Below are 19,470 nucleotides of genomic sequence, written 5' to 3'. Positions count from 1 at the left end.
AATGTCGTACCTTTTTTTGATTCTCGCGTCGGAAAGGAAAGATGATGATGATGATGACAAGGAACGTCGTTCGTGCTCATCCGCTTTGCTCTCAAACTATGTTTCTCCACTTTTTCTATTTTTCTGTTTACAAAAAGAATTTACCGTTTTTCCGCTATCACTTCTAGACCATCTCCTTTAACAAATAAGGACACCTCTTGCACGCAATGCAGCCCGCTTGATTCTGTGGCGCGAATACAAAGCTTGCAGAAAGACTGCTCCCAAAGTAAGAGTGACACTGGCTGCTAGGCAGATCGCAAGAGCAGCAGCAATAAAGTAAGCAATAGTCATTGGGCCTTTTTGAATTCCGTTTTACCGAGTCTACGATGCTGGTTTCGCAATTGTCAAAATCCTGGTAAGGGCGATCTAAAGGTTGGATGGAAAGCGAGGAAAGTAACAATGGTGTCCGAAAATAGAAAGTGTGCGCCAAAGGCTCAAGCGCTGTACGCCAATCATCCGTGCCACGGTGGGGGGAGTATGGACCTGGTGTTTTTTCTGCTGTGCACCCTTTATCGGGGAATTGGAGCTCCTTCACCCCCCGCCCCGCCCCCCACCCCCCAAGACTGCATCATGTGATAGGTTTCAAAACCGGTAAGCTTCTGCAAACAGTATTAGCAGCAAGAGTTCCGAAACCCGTTTTCTATTTTCGAAAAATGTATAAAAGAAGCTCAAAGATGAGCGAGATACGGTTCCCGTCAAGCGTCCTCCCTCTTTATCTTTCTATTTTCTGCGACGTACATGCTTCTTTATGTCCGATTCTAAGCAAGAGCAAATCAACACTAGCAACAACAACAACAACAACAACAGCAGTAGTCAGCAGAACAATCAGAACACTACGATCACTTTTGCCGATCAGTCAGCTCCTACTAGTCAAGCCAACCATGAAAAGATAAATCAACGTTCGCTTACTCGCTCGTCCACGGGCCAGAGTAGTATCTCCTTTGATGCGCGCTCCGTCCGCAGTGTGCTCATGAAAAAGGTCAACCTCGTCAAGCGGCGGAAGGCACGCAAGACCGAAGAGCAGCGAGTCGAGGGCCCACCCTACCATACCATGGATCTCGAGACTGTCGCCAAGCTGATGAAGTCTGACCTCGAAGACGGTTTGGACCAAAAAGAGGTTGACGCTCGCCGTGAAGAGTCCGGTTTCAACGAAATGGAGGGCGAAGGCGGTGTCAACCCATTCAAGCTCTTGTTGAAGCAGTTCTTCAATATCATGGTCTTGATTCTTTTGGTCGCAATGGTAAATTTCCACCCGTAGTTTGGGCAGTCTGACAGCATACAAACAGACAAACAAACATGATTGACTGACCTCTGGAACACATTTAGGTTGTCTCGTTTGTCTTTGAAGATTGGGTTGAAGGTGCTGTTATTTGCGCCATCATGTTCTTGAACGCCGGTGTCGGCTTCGCCCAAGAGTACAAGGCTGAAAAGACTATGGATTCCCTTCGACAGATGGCCTCGCCTACCAGTCAAGTGGTGCGCGATGGCCAATCCAAGACTATACCTACACGCGAGTTGATTCCCGGCGATGTCATCATCCTCAAGGCTGGCGATGTTGTTGGCGCCGACTGTCGTGTGATCGAATCGTTCAACATGGACATTGATGAAGCTTTGCTCACTGGTGAATCTGTTCCTGTTAACAAAGTGTAAGTCTCTCTTTTGTATGAAGCCTCGTTAAACAAAATACCCGAGATAGCTAAAACACCCTATCTTCTTTTAGAATCGATACCTTGGAAGGCTCTGAAATCCCGCTTGGTGATCGTGTCAATATGACGTATTCCAGCACTGTCCTCACCAAGGGCCGTGGTAAAGCCATTGTCACCGCCACCGGTATGCAAACTGAAATTGGCAAGATCGCCCTTCGCCTGTTGAACAGCGACGACAGCCGCAAGACTCCTCTGCAGCGCTCGCTGGATCGTATGGCTCTCGTTCTACTCGTGGTTGCCATTATTTCCGTCATCATTGTATTCGCGGTAGCCAAGTTCAATATCGAAAAAGGTCAAATCCTCTATGCCATTTCCACTGCCATCTCTGCGATTCCCGAAGCCCTGGTTGCCGTGGTTACGTTGACTCAGGCTTTTGGTGTCCACAGCATGGCCAAAGCGAATGCTCTCGTCCGCAAGATCTCTGCTCTTGAATTGCTCGGTTCTGTGACCAACGTCTGCTCTGACAAGACCGGTACCCTGACTCAGTCCAAGATGGTGCTGACCCGTTTGTGGCGTCCTGACGAAGGCTTCTTCAAGGTTGGCGGCCTTGGTTTCTCGATCGAAGGCGACTTTACCCGCGAAAGCGACGACAAGGTGATGACCAAGGATGGCTTCACATCAGGCTTGCACCAGTTGGCGTTGACTGGTGCGTTGTGTAACATGAGCGAACTCCGCAAGGACAAGGAGACGGGTGACTATCACGGCATGGGTGATCCAACTGAGGTAAGTTGCGTTTTCTGGGTCTCGGGGAACACAAAGAACGCAAGAAGTTAACCCAATGCGGATTAGGTTGCCCTGCAAGTGTTTGCACACAAAGTCCAGATGGGTAAGCCTTCCCTCACCAAGTCGGAGAAGGGCGAAAACTGGAAGTTGATTGCCGAGTATCCTTTCGATTCATCGATCAAGCGCATGAGCATCCTCGCTCAAGCTCCCGACGGTTCCTACTATGCCTTCATCAAGGGTGCCACTGAACGTGTCTTGGGCACCTGTGCTGGTGTGCAGTACAGCGAAGAAGACGAAATCAAGTCGATGCAAGGCAGTGAACTCGAAGAACTGGTCTTGCCTCAAGTCGAAGAGCTCGCCAAGGGCGGTCTCCGTGTTCTGTCGCTCGGTATCCGCAAGGTCAAGGCCGAAGGTCCTGTTGGCCCTGAAACTTTTAAGCGTGAGGAAATCGAGCAAGGTATGAACTTTTTGGGTTTGGTCGGTATCTACGATCCTCCACGAGCCGAATCCAAGGAAGCTGTCGAGCAGTGCCACCTTGCCGGTATCACTGTCCACATGTTGACTGGTGACCACGCTGCTACTGCTACCGCCATTGCCCGCGAAGTCAGCATTCTGCCCGAACGCTATGGTCTTGACGGCAAGCCGCAAGAAGAACTCGTCATGACTGCCACCAAGTTCGACAAACTGACTGAGGAACAAGTCGACGCGTTGCCCCAACTTCCTCTCGTCATTGCTCGCTGCTCTCCCGACACCAAGGTCAAGATGATTGAAGCTCTTCATCGACGCAAGCGCATTGCTGGCATGACGGGTGACGGTGTTAACGATTCGCCTAGTTTGAAGGAAGCAGATATTGGTATTGCCATGGGTCAAAACGGCTCGGATGTTGCCAAGCAGGCCGCCGATATTGTGCTCGTCGATGATAACTTTGCTACCATTGTCAAGGCCATTGAAGAAGGCCGTCGTGTATTTGCCAACATTTCCCGCTTCGTCGTCCACATGGTTACTGGTAACATCGCCGAAGTTGTTCCTCTTATCATCGGTCTGTGTTTCATCAAAGATGGAGAATCCGTCTTCTTGATGACCCCATTGCAGATTCTTTTCAACAACATCTTGACCTCTTCGCCTCCTGCCATGAGCTTGGGCTTGGAACCTGTCCATCCCGACCAGATGCTTGTGCCCCCGCGTCCTACCAGCGAAGGTCTCTTTGCCTGGCCCAACGTTCTTGACATTATCTTTTACGGTAGTGTCATTGGTATCATCTGTCTGCTCAACTTTATCGTCGTCATCTATGGCTGGGGCAATGGCCACGAGTCGCTTGGCACTGATTGTAACGGTGAATACAATGATACCTGCGAGGTCGTGTTCAGGGCCCGTGGCGCTGTATTTGCTGCACTGACGATCATGGTGTTGCTGCATGGTTTCACCTGCCGTGACTTGTTGAACCCCATCTGGACGTGGAAAGGATTGGTCAAGCGTCGCCAGAACTACTACCTCTTGTGGTCTACCGTCGGCTGTATGTGTCTCATGTTCATTGCTCTTTACGTGCCCGTTCTCGACACTGTCGTATTCAAGCACAAGGGTATTTCCTGGGAATGGGGTATGGTCTTTGCTTCTTGCTTCATCTACATGGCCATCACCGAGATCTGGAAGTACTTTAAGAGAATCTCCCACCGACGAAAGCTTGCCCGCCGACAGCAAACCGAACAAGCCGAGCATGACGAAAAAGCTGGTCGGCTTTCTAGCGAGTAAAAACATAAAACGTTCTGGTGTTTGAAAGCAAATAACTTGTACAGATTATAACAGAACAAAAAAGCCGGGCATTTGTATTATATATTCATATGTAACTTTCTATTCCCCAAATCCTCCACCTCATTATCTCCTATCTCTCGCAATGTATAATTCTCCCTTATTAGTCAGTAGACATTACCGAATACACCATGCTTCTTATTATTAAAGATTATATTTATTGCTTTACGTCCTAAAAGTCTTCGTAGTCATCTATGCATATCGTTCATCAGTCATCTTCATTACTCTCTTAGAGGGGTTCTTGTCCTTACCTTCAACGCCATTGATAGCATGCAGCACAAACAGGACAACGTTGGATGTACATTGCATACTGAATCCCTGGTAGAGTCCACGCAATCCCATGCCCGTTATCATACTACGCTTTTTTCCCTTATTCCTTCGTCCTCCCTCTTCCTTGACAATTCGATAACATGCGTCTACGACGCCCGTATACGGCACCGGTCGAAGTGCGACGATAGGCGCAAAGCGCTTCTTCCCAGGAACTCGGGAGCGGATCTGGCACTGCATGCGCTTGCGAATGGTATCCAGGGGCAATGTGATGGCAATTTCCAACGTATTCAGTCCTAGCTCGGCCAAACTGTATAGAAATGGAGAGTCGTTTGCAGAAATCCTGAACAGCCGATCAATGATCAGCGGCGTTGTGTTTTGAACAAGTGGCGTGATGGTATGATACAACAGTGTAGGCCACAAATGGTGCGGTGAAAGATACAGGCCGCGGAGACCTCCTTCCTCGGCGAGAATGGTCTTGAGTGCGTGCAGTGGTCCTTTGTATTTGCGGTGCAGAGGGGATGCAGACTGCACCACTAACCGCGTACGGATCAACTCGAGCGGGCTCAATAGGAAGCCAACAATTAGGTTACTGCCGACGAGTGTAGCAAGGTTGGGACCGACACGGTCAAGGTGTACGAGTGGAATGGTATCGTCATACAAGTCGAATAAATCGTTTAAAGTGCCCTCGAGCGTAGGTTGGAAGAACAAGTGTGCAATTTCATAGAGCCAGTTGGTGTACTGGCCCTTGAATAAGGCGCGCCAGCCTTCATGCGGCTGCTTCATGAGTCGACCCATGCCTTGCCACACACCCCCATCGAGTGGTTTAAGTTGATACGGTGGTCGCGTCGCGTCGTCATACACGCTTTTACGAATGACGTATCCGTTTGCATCGACGTCCATGTGTTGTTTGAATTCTGGGTCGTCGTGGTTCAGCGTCGTCGCGTTGGTAGTGCTGGCGTTACCCGTGCCATAAAAGTCGTCATCATCGTCACCTTCTTCTTCTGAAAGCTGCTTTTCCGATATACATATACCGTTTTTGCATAAGTTTAAACATATTGCTTTCAATTCTGTGTAAAATAAAAAAATAGAGTGGAATCTCCCATGTATATGGGCGCGTGTGTTCAAATTTCTACCTCCTCTGCTTCGGCATTGTATTCTTGTTCTTGATCGTGTTCATCTGACGACGACGACTGTCTCGTAGCAACAATCTCGGCATCTTCATGGGGTAAATATTGAACTTGTAGAAGCGTTTTCGAAACTTCGAATGGGCAGCTCATGGCTGTTGTGAGGTATTTGAGTACAGTGTAATTGACGAGCTCACGGGCAGCTGCCCGGGAATCGATAAGGTCGTCATGCTCGTTAGCATAATAAGGGTTTGCTGAGGCAACTTGGCCCGCAAATGCCGTGTAATTGTCGGTGGTCAGGCCAGGTGTGTAGTAGGGTCGAAGACCTTTACCAGGTGCCACAGGAAATGTCGCAAATGGATGGCTCTGATCGGCGGGTGGCATGAGTTGTTAATTGATACTTTGGAGGAGTGAGAAGCACAAAAAAAAAGACGCGAAGCTTCTATTTGGTTATTGTGGCGGCAAAAGAAATTAGTTTAAGCTGGTCATCTGCTGTTGTTGTGTCACGAGAATTGTTCATTGTTCTCTTACTACTCCTGATAAAAGCTCCTCAACTTTTTCCCCTGCTGCCCAGCCAGGGTTGTTTTTAGTTCCACACACTATTTCTAGATCTGAGGCGAGCAAGTATATCCCTTGGGGTACAGTGTCCATCGTACCATCGTTTTTATCAATAATACATTTTCGTCTACTCCTCCACTAACAGCATAGTATTGTTATTGTACATTGCATTCATATGTCATTCTCATACAAAACAATTTCTGAAATTTTGAGACAGTGGCATTGCAACATATGCAAAGACGTATAAAAATTACAGAGTGTACTGACTCCCAGGTAAATGTCGGTTTGCTGGTTTATCATAGTAGAAGTACTTACGCATACTGCGTTGCATCTCGTGGACTCCTACTTGTTGTCCGCCGTCTTTTTCGAACTACTGCTGTGTCTTGGCAGCAAGAACGAAAGACGTGAAAAGAGAAGCTTCATGAGTAGCTGCATTACATAGCATCGCATGACGGGCAGTTGTTTCTCTCAATATATATATACTTAACGGCTTCCATCATCTATCAACGATCATTACTTTCTGTCGCCTTTTTCTTATGATTCTTACTTTTATAAACATCGATTATTGTTAATTCTACTTTGCTACTCTCATAAAGAGGCTTTGTCCTTGGCCGTGAATTATCCCGTATCTACATGGAAGAGTCGCAAATACAAAGTGATTCTTTGACAAATGTATTCCTCGAATGGGTTGAAACAAAGAAAAATGATGTATTCCACCAGAATCGCTGCGACTACTACCAAGCAGAAACAGCGATCATGGCGACGATAGCAGCAGCACGTCTACGGCTAGTTCTGGCTCCATCACCGTATCATTCGGTAGCTGTGATCAACAAGATTATATTCTGGACGAGTCGATTTTGAATAGGACGATGACACTTTTAGTGTGCAGTGGAAAAAGCTGATATCTAACCGATCGTATCCCAAGAAGGCGTTTGATATGTAGCGTGATTGTTTCTGTGCCTTTTAGTGTCATTCGCAACAACTGGGTCCTCCTAAAGGTACCATATATTGCTTCTATTACTAGCTCTAGTCGTCATAGAACATTTTCTTTCCTCACATCAACTTTTCAGGCTCTACAGATAATGACTTCATATTACTTTCGCTGATTTAACAATCTTTAACTCTTTCTTTCGAGAACTACCCTCCACACTACGCCAAGCAAACAACAAACTAAAGTATTAAGACTTTTGCAAGCTTGGATTGAGCTTGAAATATATACCAGATTTTAGGATAAGACAACAAGCCGATTTTTGGCGGTGTGACCACACAGACACTACACTTGGAGACGTTTGCTACCCAAGTTACGACCTTAATAGTACTGGTCAAGGTGCTCTGCTTGCTAGCTATACCTGTGCCAACGATGAAAATATCTGGTAACGGGAAGATGAAGACTATGTCCACGATGTTCTTGAGACGCTAAGCCAAATCCTTAGCGAGGTGGTATATGTCCAGTATAGCGGTGATAACGCTCATGATTGTTGGAGCGGTCCATATCAAAATGGTGTAGTATAAGTACCCGCAGCTGGACAACACAAGCTTTTAACACCATCCTATTTCTAACATAGTAAGGGACTCTTTTTGTGGACGACCACACTTCAATATCCCATATAGGGATGAATGATCCCTTGCGCTCTGCAAGTTGAGGTGTCGTCATGCTGCTCTGCGAGCATGGTCATGTTAATGAGGCTAAAAAGATGTTCAGCATTGGGAGATCAAGGAGATACTCACATGATAAGCACCACCAGTAAATTGTGACTGAAAAAATAATAATAAGCTGTTATAAATTACAGCATTATACATTAAGGCTTTATAAAGTTAAAAAAATCAAGTATCTCGACATGCTTCAATGTCCATGCTGCCATTTCTGTAGCTTTATCTTTTATGAAATTGACTGCTACCAATCACTACCATTGGATCTAAATGATTGGGAACGATAGCAAACTCTGCGCTATGATGTATCATGCACGATTTACACGTTGTAGTAAATCCGAATGTATCAAATACGGTACGTATCCTATTACAGTGTCATATTTAATTTGCAAGACCTATCACCAAACCTAATGGCTTACTTCTATTCCACAGCCACAGGGGTTCCTACGAGCATAATGTCATTTCAGCACTATTATTAACAAAAAAAAGTTGGAGTGTACCATTCCACTCGTAAATAGTACATAGAATGTAAGAGCTTGTTGGCAAGTTGTAAATGCTCCATCAGAGGGCTCGATGTCCTCAAGCAATACGAAAAGGTGGCCGCAGATATAGCATATATCATTTCCAGTTTGAAAAATGGAAAACTACAATTACAGGCGTTCAATGTAATATGTATATGTTCTTGACAAACAACAGGAACTGTCATGTTTTAACAAGCATCATAGCACCTATATACTGTAATTAGGAAGTGTTTTGTGCCCTTATTGATTTGATTTTCTTGCATGTGGCGTATGAGTACGTATAAACTTTAAATTTAATACCACATTGGAACGTATTATGCGTTCTGATTCTTTCCCACCGATCGACATCTTCTCTCTTCGCTTCTTGCACATATGAGAGTTGTACAGTATGTAACAGCAGAGATGATATATCAGGCTGCATGTATTGGTCAATGTTCAAAACTTCAGATATACCACAGAATGTCCAAAGAGCTCGAAAAATGAAACTGAAAACAACCATAATAGAGCTTTATAATAACTATATATCTCACTGAAATTATTCTCTGATTTAATTCCATGTGTTTGGTAGCTCTAACAGTTTTAGTGATACATGCTAAGTTACCGCCGTACCTGAGTATAAAATAATATCAAATGGCATAGCATGTACCCTGCTTTCGTGTCCGTTAGAGGTTTTCCCACTTTACACTTTGTTCTTATTAATGATACGTATCAACATGTAGAGTTTAGCTGAGCTCTAAGAAGGTTGACTACTTCCCGTAACAAATGATATTGTGGCTGCTTATCTGCCCACTTACATGAAACAGTTGGTCATAGAATGGTCCGTAGAAGTGATTGCAGCTATATTGCTATGATTAATATCTGTCGTTTGGCCAACACGCATGTGATACAACCATGTAAGTAACTAGAGTACTTACACTGTGTTGTATTGATAAAACGAATGTTTTATTACATATTCTGCATTGTCGTAAGTGACATATCCATTTAGTAAATGCACGTAGCCTAAAAATATATTTTATTTTTCAAACCTTCAATGGAAGGCTTAGTGCCCTGGCGTTATTGGTCGCAGTAATTGCATGTATAATGTAAACAGCTACTACGTATGTCATTTGTTATGCTAAGCTGTCGCCTGTCGATGCAGTGAGAAAAGTAAACGATTGGCCGATTACTGTGTCACTAATTCTCTTACTCTGCCCCTTATGCATATGCAATGCAGAATTGGTTGGAGTAAAGTTTAAAATGCAGTAAAGCTGTTATGTACGAAAAATAAGACAACCGCTATTCCTTTACATTCACTGCTTGAACCACTTTGCTTAAACATTAGGCAAAAGTTAAACCTCGTTCTATATATGCATAACTTAGCCATTTATCTTCCAGAAACGTAAAGCTGTATTTAGGCATCATATGGTGTCAGTATCTTGTAGCTATTGGCGTAACACACACGACTGTATTGTTGTTGTTGTGTATATCCACTGATATACAAGATTTAGGTAGTACTGCAGAAACAGGGATGCACTACCATATAGAGGTTAGTCTTTTCTTATCCAATGCATATGCATTACATCTAGTACGAATTTTCGTTATTTAGCAGCTAGAATTTTAGCGGCAAGGTACCGGATCCACAAGATTGCACCTTGCAATATTTAGTGATAGAAAGCGTTGATGGCATGATGCTTCTAATGTGAAGCAACCTTCTTTCCTTTGTTTTTCCTTCTTCTTTTTTCTACCTCTCAACCTCACATACATTTCCATTCACATTTTTTGGTAGTGATCTGCGATGGTAAGAAAGTCTTAAATTAAGGGTTATTGGTATAATATGGTAATAGGTTTTGAACTTTGCACGTTCAAAAAAATATGATGAGGAAATGTTGATCTTTTATGTCATATAGACTGTCGAATATCCTCAAGCCAATGGAGCCTCGCAACCTAGTCGCTTTTCAGGCTACGATCATTTACGATTTACTGTAACGAATGCAAAGCAAGCGGCATCGTATTATTGTACTCGCTTTGGTTTCAAGCATGTTGCCTACTGTGGTCTTGAAACAGGTAGTCGTGATATGGCAGCACATGTGGTACGCTGTGGCAACGCTACACTTGTTTTTGAATGTCCCCTTCAGCCGGGCGCGACACCAGAATACGTTCAAGACATTATCAAGCGCGGTGACGGAGTGAAAGATGTGGCTTTTACTGTCAATGATTGCCGTAAAGTCTACGAAGTATATACATAATGCGGATTTCCTTTGGAGAGAAAAGGGTGTTTGCTGAAGGAGAGAGAAATTAGGGTGATCGTGGTTGGATTCTTTGACGTGTGGGTTGGATGTTGGTTGTATCTAATAGTTGAGGCGGTAAAACTTAGCAAGCAATTGCTCGTGGCGCTAAATCAATTCGGGCACCTGAAGTACTGGAAGATGAAAATGGACGAGTTGTCATCTCCACTATTGCTACGGTAAGCAGTTTTCAGAAGGGAAATATCTCTAAAAAAGCGTGCTAATAATGATAATGGTGCAATGGAAAACACTATAGTATGGTGATGTGTATCACACGCTTGTTGAGCGCCACAAATATAGAGGGGTTTTCCTGCCAGGATATCAAGATCCTGCAACCTCCTTACGCTATGTTGATCCCCTCGATGATATATTGTAAGCCTTTAATCTTTTCAATTTGGTCTAAAATAGCTCAAATACTCTGATTTATCTTGACCACTGTTTTTTAACTGGATGATGTTCGTAATGTTTGATAGACCACCAGTGCCGTTAGGCTACATTGATCACGTGGTTGGCAGTCAGCCTGAAAACATGATGCTCGATGCCACTGATTATTACGAAAAAGTTCTTGGTTTCCATCGCTTTTGGTCTGTTGATGACAAGGATATTTGTACGGAATATAGTGCGATGCGATCTATTGTCATGACGGATCCATCGCAAAAGATCATGGTTCCGATCAACGAGCCAGCATCAGGCAAAAAGAAATCATCCATTCAAGAATTTGTCGATTTTTACGGTGGAGCAGGCGTGCAGCATATCGCTATCCATACCAATGATATCATTTCTGCTGTCAGCAATTTGCGCAAACGTGGATGTGGGTTCTTGCGTGTGCCGGATACTTACTATACAGCATTACGTACAGCCATAGCCAAGCACAACAAGACGGCTAACCAACCCATCGATGAGGACTTGGATGCTCTGCAAAAACAGAATATTTTGATTGATTATGATGAAAATGGCTACCTTATGCAAATCTTTACCCGACCGGTAGAGGACCGTCCCACCTTATTCTTTGAGGTCATTCAGCGCCGGAATTTTGATGGCTTTGGTGCCGGTAACTTTAAGAGCTTGTTTGAAGCACTGGAAAAGGAGCAAGCATCGCGAGGTAACCTGACCAATATGGTTGTGGCAGACGAACCTATGAATACGGCCGCTTAAAGCGATTGACTGTCTCCTTACTTTTTGTTCATATACTTCTGTTTCCTTCGATCCATCTTGTTTGCCCTCCCAATCTATCCAAACTGTCTAAAGTCTTTCCATCACAAAAAATAAAGCGAGTTTATCGACCCATTTTTGGCTCATATTGCTAACCTGACATCTACCCTGTTTTTGATATCTCTTTAAAGTATCGTAATCATTATACAGTAGTTCGTGTTGTGTTGCTACTGAAAGCTAGATGATCGATTAGTCATTGTTAAGTCTAAAGTTCTATGACGGATGATTGCAGAATCAAATGTATTGGGAACACGGCCAGCATCCTAGGTAAGAACAGAATAATACGACATTTGAAGCATGCTATGGATGGATCTACACCGTAGGCGATGTTCCATAAATACAGCTAGTACCGAATGAGAGATGTTGTCGTTGAAATTGTATCACTCCATGACAGTTGCTACACTCACGAACTAACTTATAAATATTTGTAAGGATCACAAGTAGCCGCTAAAAAAGGTCACTTACATCCCAGAAGAACGCGTACTAGGGTAAAAAAACTAGCCTTGTTGATAAGCACGTCAGTGCACTGCAGTTATGTAGTAAGAATTGGGCTGTGATGTTTTTATATATTTCTTGCAGTAGGTAATCCAATATAAGGAAAAAAGTAGGAGGAGTAAAGATGAGGTGGTTTATAGAGAAAAGAAAATTACAATGACCGGCAATGATGATAGAAATAGGGAGAAAAGTGGGAGGTGGGGAACACACTACTGATTGTTTGGGATACCTTGTGATTGTGATGGATCATGATGATTAGGCGCCGTCGGAGACCGGGAGTGTCTTTGAGCAGCAGCTGCAGAATTGTCTGCATTATTATTATTCACAACGTTGTTGTTATTTATGTTATTGTTATTGTTGTTACCAAATCGGAACTGGCGCATATAGACTAGCCAACCGACCAAGAGACAGAGACCCAGAATCATTAAGCTCTCAATCAGTTCGTCTTCTTCGGAATACCCGTCATCATCGTCATCGTCGTCGTCCGAGTAATCGCTACGACCAAAGCTCGGGTCCATGAAATCATCGCTTTCTTCTCGCTCCAGTCGCTTGAGATGTTTGCTATATTTCCGTCGCAATTCTTCTTCTGAACTGATTTCCCAATGTGCTCGTTCGTATTCATACGCCTCAATTTCTTGACGGCGACGGGCTGCATCCTGTGCTGCCTTTGCGGCAACTGCAGCTGCAGCAGTATCTGCATGATCCTTTGCTCTTCCCGCAGCGTTGCTGCCATCGCCCTCAACGCTATCCCCGCTTCCAGCACCATCAGGCCCTGACGATGCTTTGTTTTCGTGTGTCAGATCCTGGCCAATCTCTGTCCGTGTAATCCATCCCCAATAGTATCGCAGGTACAGTTTGGCCAATGAAAGTTTTACAGGCAGGTATGCATCAGGATTCATGGATAAGGCATTATCATACGATCGCTTGGCTAAATGGAAATCTTTCAACACTCCAAGTCCGTTCTCATACATCCAGCCCAAGTTCCACATGGCCATTGGCGAAAGCTCAATCTCTGCCGCTATCCGATAGCATGCTGCTGCCTTTTCATAATCGATTTGTGTGCCGATACCGCGGAAATAGTAGTCGCCCATTTTCACCCGGGAATCCACGTTGTTTTGGTTTGCTGAACGAGACCAATAGATAAGTGCGTATTCTTCAGAATCCTCATCCCGTGGCGGTGATTCGATTAAGCCAAACGTGTTTTTTATGTTCAAAAGCTGGGTATCTATATGTCGTTGATTGGTTTTATCGAAAAGAAATTGCGAGTTAGCTATATAAGAAAAGGGCAGCGTTAACTTGCAGACAAAAACTTGATTATACCTGTATCAAGTATGTAGGCAACATTGGATTGAGCAATTTCATAACCACGTTCAGCTGCAAGCATATAATGGAGTAATGCTCCTTCCATATCGCCTTTCATATAATCATCATAAGCTGTCTCAACAGTTGGGTTATGCCAATCACATCGCTCAGCAATGGATTTATAAAACTAAACATTTTATCAGCATTCAATCATATATTGCATTTCCATCGTTGCCTTCTCCCAAAACTTACCGAAACCGCTACTTGACACGAAGGATTTAGTCCGATGCCAGCTTGATGAAGCTGCGCCAGGTACCACTGCGCTAAAGGATGTTTGGCTTCTGCTGCCAGCGTAAATAGTCGTATAGCATTGGGGATCGTGTTATCTTGATTCACATATTCAATAGCGAGGTTTACTTGAGCATCAGGATTGTCCTGCTTGACTGCACGTTTGAAATAGTCAATTGCTTTATCGCGACTCTACAAGTATACTGGTGTAAGTAATTTTTTCCACTCTCTCTGTACAGCTACTCTTCAGCTCCCTCCTGCCTCCTCTTATTAATTGATCACTTGGCTAATTTTACCTGGGGTACTACCACACCTTCTAGATGCATCATGCCCAATCCATTTTGTGAGATCGAGTCATTTAGCTCTGAGCCTAAATAGAACCATTGATACGCCGTTTCTGGATCCACATCCACACCTTCTCCTCTTCTGTACATTTTGCCCAGATATCCAGCAGCTTGACCTATTGCTCGTCCACGTTTGCTGTTCAGGAATGCTTCTGTAATTTTTCCTGTCGGAAGCTTGTCAACCACTTGTTCAAAGAAGTAATGTGCTTCTTGGAAATCTTGCGGTATACTACGAGTGCCTTGATAATATATTTGACCAAGCATAAGCTATCATAAGCAATAATACTAGGATGAGTATATGGTCGAAAAAAGATTTATACATAACAGAAAGCCCTTGGTTCTGTAGGCGCCCTAACCTGTGCTTCAAAGTCGCCTTTGGTTTGTGCTAAATATCTCCAGTATTGTAACACCTCTTCAATACTGACTGTCCGCTCGGATGTTGCACTGTTTGGCCGATATCGTTTATCTGTCATCACACTTGCGCCATATCCATAAACACCACCGACTTCATCTGAAAGGCGGATCTTCGGCAATGGCGGTGCATAGCCCCCAGGCGGACCGGAAAGATAATGGTTGATTGCTGTCACAGCATGATGATATTATGTCCAGTTGTATATACTACCAGTGAATAACAAATTTACATTGTATCGTAGTATAGCCAATAACACAATAATTACCTTTCTCTGCTACTCGTTGGTAGTAATAGATGGCATCTTCACATTTTTGCTCCGTCCCGATACCCAAGAGATGTCTATAGCCCAGAGTCATTTCTGCAGTGGTGTCGCCACCGTGAGCAGCAAACGTATGGTATAATAATGCTTGGGCTTGATCTCGTCCGACAACATTTCCAATACCGGTCGCGTACATGAATCCAACCATTTGTTGTGCTGTTGCGTTACCAACCGCAGCAAGCTCGAAATAATAATCGAACGCGGCCGTGTAATTGCGCGGGTGTGTATATTTCGCATACTGTACGATTCATAGAGGAAAGTACAGGTCAGTCATTAGTATCCCACTCCTTATAGAGTACCCACGATGAAAATTGTTGCTAAACCAATGAGATACTTGCGAAATTAATATCTGCAAGCAAGAATAGCGCGTCGTCGTTGCCATAGGTCATGCCGGCTTTTTCCAACATTGTTGTTGCAATACGTAGCCGATCGTCGTTTTGTACAGATGGAGGCGCATTTGTCGTCGTGGTGGTCTTTTCATGGTTATGGTTATTGTTGCTTTTTACGTCGTTGTCATCGTCACTACTGCTGCCTGACCAAACTCCTGATACTACTGTCCTAACTGCTGTTAAAACCGAGTCGAATATACCGTTGGTAATCGCAAGTTGGTGATCCGCTTTGGTGGACGTTGACGCGCTGTTTTCGATGGCGTTTAGGTATTGTAAAGCGACTCGATACAACAGTTGACCTAGCATAAAAGATAATGGACGTTACATGTTCATATCCAACCTTTGCCCTCCTTGGATATCACATTAATTTACCACACACACACACACTCTCTCTCTCTCTCTATCCTCTATTTCTTCTTCTTGTACCTTGCTCTTCAGGGTTAACAGTTGAACTAGAGTCATGGTGTTCAACTTGGGCTTGTAAAACCTACATAAGGTTATGGGCAAAACGATTATCGAGATTAGACTTTTAAATTTATTTCTGATGGTTTGTCAGATCGTACATGCTGATCGTCTGGTGTACTACTGCTGCTACTTGTCGACTCAGACAAGTCGTTGGCTAAACTGCTACGAGCAAGGAGTAGTGCGGCTATAGCTATTGAGCACGTAAGCCAAACACAGTAATATTGCATAACCAATCTTTAGTCGTTTCTCAAGCTTTCTTTATAGAAACGTTTGCTTTCACTTACTTGACAAGCAGAGCCATTTTCGACGTGCTACGACCATTGTTCGAATGCTGGTAACCAAAGACGTAGCAGAAGCATAAGCACCAGTATGTTCGTGGCAAGCAGAAATTGGGCGCGGAACTTCAATTGCTTTTCCCATAAATGTAAGTTCTGTGTTGTTGTTCGGTAAACGCACACACCTTTGTGCTTTACAAAATGCTCGCACCGCCAATCTTTTCTTTGGATCACAAAGGCTTAACATTTGACTTTGAAGATTATATAAAAAACGAACTAGGATTAGATCTTAATAATCAAAATAAACGAGAAGGTTGGTTTTCTCCTTTAAGAGTCAGTGCACAAGTTTTTTTTCCAAGTTTTGTTCCTCTTGTTGATTAATCGATCCATTTCGTTCACGTTTACAATCAAACAATAACTGTGATAAAAAAAAGATGAACAAGTGTGTAAATATTTTTTAAAGGGAGCGTGCACCAAGGGATCACACTGTCAATTCAAGCATTCACGCACTGGCGATCGAGACAAGTCGGTAGTATGCAAACATTGGCTCCGAGGCCTCTGCAAAAAGGGCGATAGCTGCGAATTCCTTCACGTATTCAACATGAAAAAGATGCCGGAATGTTGGTTCTACTCGAAATATGGCGAGTGCTGTAACGGTGACGAATGTATGTATCTACACATCGATCCAGAAAGCAAACAGAAGGAGTGTCCGTGGTATGCTCGAGGTTTCTGTAAACATGGTAAGTCTCTTTTTTCCAAGAAAAAACAGGGTTTATGTTGCGTAGTAACACATGTTATCAAATGGGTAGGACCCAATTGTCGGCATAAACATGTTCGTAAAATGGTGTGTCAGAACTACTTGACGGGCTTCTGTCCCGATGGATTGAACTGTCCTAACGGACATCCGAAATACGAATTGCCGACCATGTATCCGAACGACGGAGGCAACAGTAACGCTGCAGGGCCAGACGACCGCCAGCAACAGCAACAACAACAGCAACAACAGCACCATCACCACAACAACCACCATCACCACCGCCAGCAACAGCAAGATTCAGATGATGCTCCACAGCGTTCGCATGTTAACCGACCTCAGAGCGGATTCTTTAGACGGTTAGAGGATGTCACATGTTTTAAATGCGGTCAGCAAGGCCACTATGCCAACCGTTGTCCCCAAGGACGAGGTAGCGGAGGTGGTGGCGGCGGCGGAGGAGGAGGAGGAGGAGGAAGCGGCAATCAGTAGCAGCAAGAAACTGTGTGAATAAGCAGAAACCAGTAGTATTTGTTTGTTCGATGCTATGTTTTACAGCAGCAATAATCCCTAATCTCCATTCTGTATAATAAAAACCAATCATTATTTGACGCTGTTATAGAAAAACGGAACAGTTCGACTGTAGGAGTTGCGGAGTACGTCGATGACAAATCTCCAGTCCCTGGTGTCCAATTATTGGAACAGAGTCTTTTCCTATTTGATTGTGAGAGGTTGAGTTTGTGAGTGCGGGGGAAGCTGAAGGTGCTGGAAAAGTCAAAAGCGAGATAATTAAAAAAGATAAAAAGAAAACAAAAGTGCATTCCCTCTTTCTTCTTTTTGTTCACTCTTTACATACGAAGAACATGCGTACGGCTATTCTGAGCAGTCTCGCCTTGATTGGCGTTTTGTCCTCGTCGTCGTCCTTTGCTGCAGCTCATGGTGACCACGAAGAAGTATATGGTCAAATCCCCGTAGTCTCTGGTCCCTCTGAAATTACCAACCTTTTCGAACGCCCTGTTCTCGAAAAGGATGGTTACGTTCCTTCCTTTGCAGGAATCTCGACATTTGCCCATTTGCCCTATGTGCAGTGCTGGGACGAAGGTGTTCCTGAGGACTACGATATTGCTGTTATCGGTATGTGTTTTAGAAGAATATCATTTCTGCCTTTGGTTGTACCGTGTGAAAAGCTAATAATGCATTAAAACTATCTTTGGTTTACAGGCACACCTTATGATATCGGTGTAACCTTCAGAACTGGCGCACGCTTTGGTCCTTCGGCCATCCGTGAAAGCTCCAAGCGCATTAAGGTAGGGTGGCTCTACTGATTGTTGAAGGAAGGAATATATATTGGAGCATGATGGAAACTGACAATGGCTTTGGTATGGTGCTCATTGTAAACTGTAGGGTTACAACATGGAAGTTGGTATCAACCCCTTCAAGTCATGGGCAAAGATGGTTGACTGTGGTGATGTTCCTTTTGAGCCTTTCAGCGCTGAGCATGCTATTCAGCAAATCGAGGATCACGCCAAGTACCTTTTGCTTCGTCCTCCTCAGGTTGGCGAGACCGAAGCAAAGCCTCCTCGTTTGGTTACCTTGGGTGGTGATCACACCATCCTTTTGCCTGTTCTCCGCGCAATGAATGCTGCTTACAACAAGCCTGTGCAAGTTATCCACTTTGACTCGCACGTGGATACGTGGTATGTTTCCCAAGGATGTAGTCTTTGCGCTATATAAAGAGAAAGTTTCCCTCCAGTTTGCTAATTCGGAAGGTTTATTATTACAGGCCCCCAGAGATCTACAACGTCAAGTCTAAGCAATCCAAGTACAACCACGGTAACCCCTTGTACCACGCCGCCAAGGAAGGTCTGACCGCCAATGGAACCTCCATGCACGTTGGTATCCGTTCGACTTTGTACGACGACCAAGATCTTGCCCGTGATCAAGCTCTTGGTTTCAGCATCATCAAGGCCAACGATATCTTCAAGCTTGGTGTTGATGGTATTGTTGAGCGTATGCATGAGATTCTCGGCCCCAAGGAAGACTCTTTGGTTTACTTGTCCATTGATATCGATGTGATTGACCCAAGCATGGCCCCTGCTACTGGTACTCCCGAGAGCGGTGGTTTCTTGTCCCGTGAAATGCGTTATATTCTCCGTGGTTTGCAAGGCTACAACTTCGTTGGCATGGACGTTGTGGAAGTTGCTCCTGTTTATGATGGTCCTTCGCAACTCACTTCCTTCTTGGCTGCAGACCTGATTTATGAAGTCATGTCGATGATGGTCAAGAACGAGGAGTAATTTTTATTTTCCTTTTGTCCGGCCATAGCCAGATTGTATTATAGCATTATGCACCTTTTAAAAAATGTAATATATACTGTGATTTTTATATAGTTTGAATAAACACTCTAGTTCAAAAAACACTCTAGTTCTCAATAGAAACTCAACATAGTACTTGCTAAGCACAGCGTATCTTGATAATCCAAGACTATATCATTGCGATTAATATAGCTAGGTAAATCCTGACTAATGCCTTAAACTTCGCTTATGGTTTCTCGAAC

At 44.1% G+C, this 19,470-nt stretch overlaps 7 protein-coding genes across 7 annotated transcripts; 4 read left to right on the top strand and 3 right to left on the bottom strand.

Moving 5' to 3' along the window:
• Positions 1-787: 787 nt before the first annotated feature.
• BDB00DRAFT_768076 (potassium/sodium efflux P-type ATPase) lies at positions 788-4,217 on the top strand (the record flags this gene model as incomplete). Its single annotated transcript, XM_053119709.1, has 4 exons — positions 788-1,279; positions 1,366-1,685; positions 1,760-2,468; positions 2,535-4,217. 4 exons carry the CDS (start codon positions 788-790, stop codon positions 4,215-4,217), a joined length of 3,204 nt encoding a protein of 1,067 aa, XP_052977135.1.
• A 114-nt stretch (positions 4,218-4,331) lies between these two features.
• On the bottom strand, positions 4,332-6,136 carry BDB00DRAFT_524159 (mitochondrial carrier domain-containing protein). Its single transcript, XM_053117727.1, has 3 exons — positions 5,678-6,136; positions 4,526-5,555; positions 4,332-4,466 (listed from the first exon to the last, which is right to left on the bottom strand). Exons 1-3 carry the CDS (start codon positions 6,050-6,052, stop codon positions 4,447-4,449), a joined length of 1,425 nt encoding a protein of 474 aa, XP_052977134.1. The 5' UTR covers positions 6,053-6,136; the 3' UTR covers positions 4,332-4,446.
• Positions 6,137-10,210: 4,074 nt separating this feature from the next.
• Positions 10,211-11,816, top strand: BDB00DRAFT_789945 (4-hydroxyphenylpyruvate dioxygenase; the record flags this gene model as incomplete). Its single annotated transcript, XM_053120917.1, has 5 exons — positions 10,211-10,213; positions 10,284-10,610; positions 10,751-10,840; positions 10,918-11,033; positions 11,135-11,816. The coding sequence occupies 5 exons, from the start codon at positions 10,211-10,213 to the stop codon at positions 11,814-11,816; spliced, it is 1,218 nt and encodes a 405-aa protein (XP_052977133.1).
• Positions 11,817-12,162: 346 nt separating this feature from the next.
• BDB00DRAFT_523998 (uncharacterized protein) lies at positions 12,163-16,540 on the bottom strand. Its single transcript, XM_053117726.1, has 11 exons — positions 16,172-16,540; positions 15,986-16,077; positions 15,849-15,909; positions 15,372-15,721; positions 14,980-15,271; positions 14,659-14,882; positions 14,255-14,569; positions 13,923-14,150; positions 13,689-13,857; positions 12,339-13,593; positions 12,163-12,270 (listed from the first exon to the last, which is right to left on the bottom strand). The coding sequence occupies exons 1-10, from the start codon at positions 16,407-16,409 to the stop codon at positions 12,578-12,580; spliced, it is 2,985 nt and encodes a 994-aa protein (XP_052977132.1). The 5' UTR covers positions 16,410-16,540; the 3' UTR covers positions 12,163-12,270; positions 12,339-12,577.
• A 64-nt stretch (positions 16,541-16,604) lies between these two features.
• Positions 16,605-17,054, top strand: BDB00DRAFT_721999 (uncharacterized protein; the record flags this gene model as incomplete). Its single annotated transcript, XM_053118193.1, has 2 exons — positions 16,605-16,902; positions 16,972-17,054. Coding segments are annotated over 2 exons (381 nt in total), but the record flags the coding sequence as incomplete, so codon positions are not given.
• Positions 17,055-17,458: 404 nt separating this feature from the next.
• Positions 17,459-17,734, bottom strand: BDB00DRAFT_835735 (uncharacterized protein; the record flags this gene model as incomplete). Its single annotated transcript, XM_053124421.1, has 1 exon — positions 17,459-17,734. One exon carries the CDS (start codon positions 17,732-17,734, stop codon positions 17,459-17,461), a length of 276 nt encoding a protein of 91 aa, XP_052977130.1.
• BDB00DRAFT_835734 (agmatinase) lies at positions 17,735-19,330 on the top strand. The gene is made up of 4 exons (XM_053124420.1): positions 17,735-18,047; positions 18,135-18,220; positions 18,318-18,610; positions 18,697-19,330. Exons 1-4 carry the CDS (start codon positions 17,777-17,779, stop codon positions 19,208-19,210), a joined length of 1,164 nt encoding a protein of 387 aa, XP_052977129.1. The 5' UTR covers positions 17,735-17,776; the 3' UTR covers positions 19,211-19,330.
• The last annotated feature ends 140 nt before the right edge of the window (positions 19,331-19,470 follow it).

The sequence above is a fragment of the Zychaea mexicana genome (genome assembly GCF_025766255.1).
Source record: "Zychaea mexicana strain RSA 1403 chromosome Unknown BDB00scaffold_65, whole genome shotgun sequence".
NCBI classification, from domain to species: Eukaryota; Fungi; Mucoromycota; class Mucoromycetes; order Mucorales; family Lichtheimiaceae; genus Zychaea; species Zychaea mexicana.
This window is presented reverse-complemented; position numbering and strand designations above follow the sequence as displayed.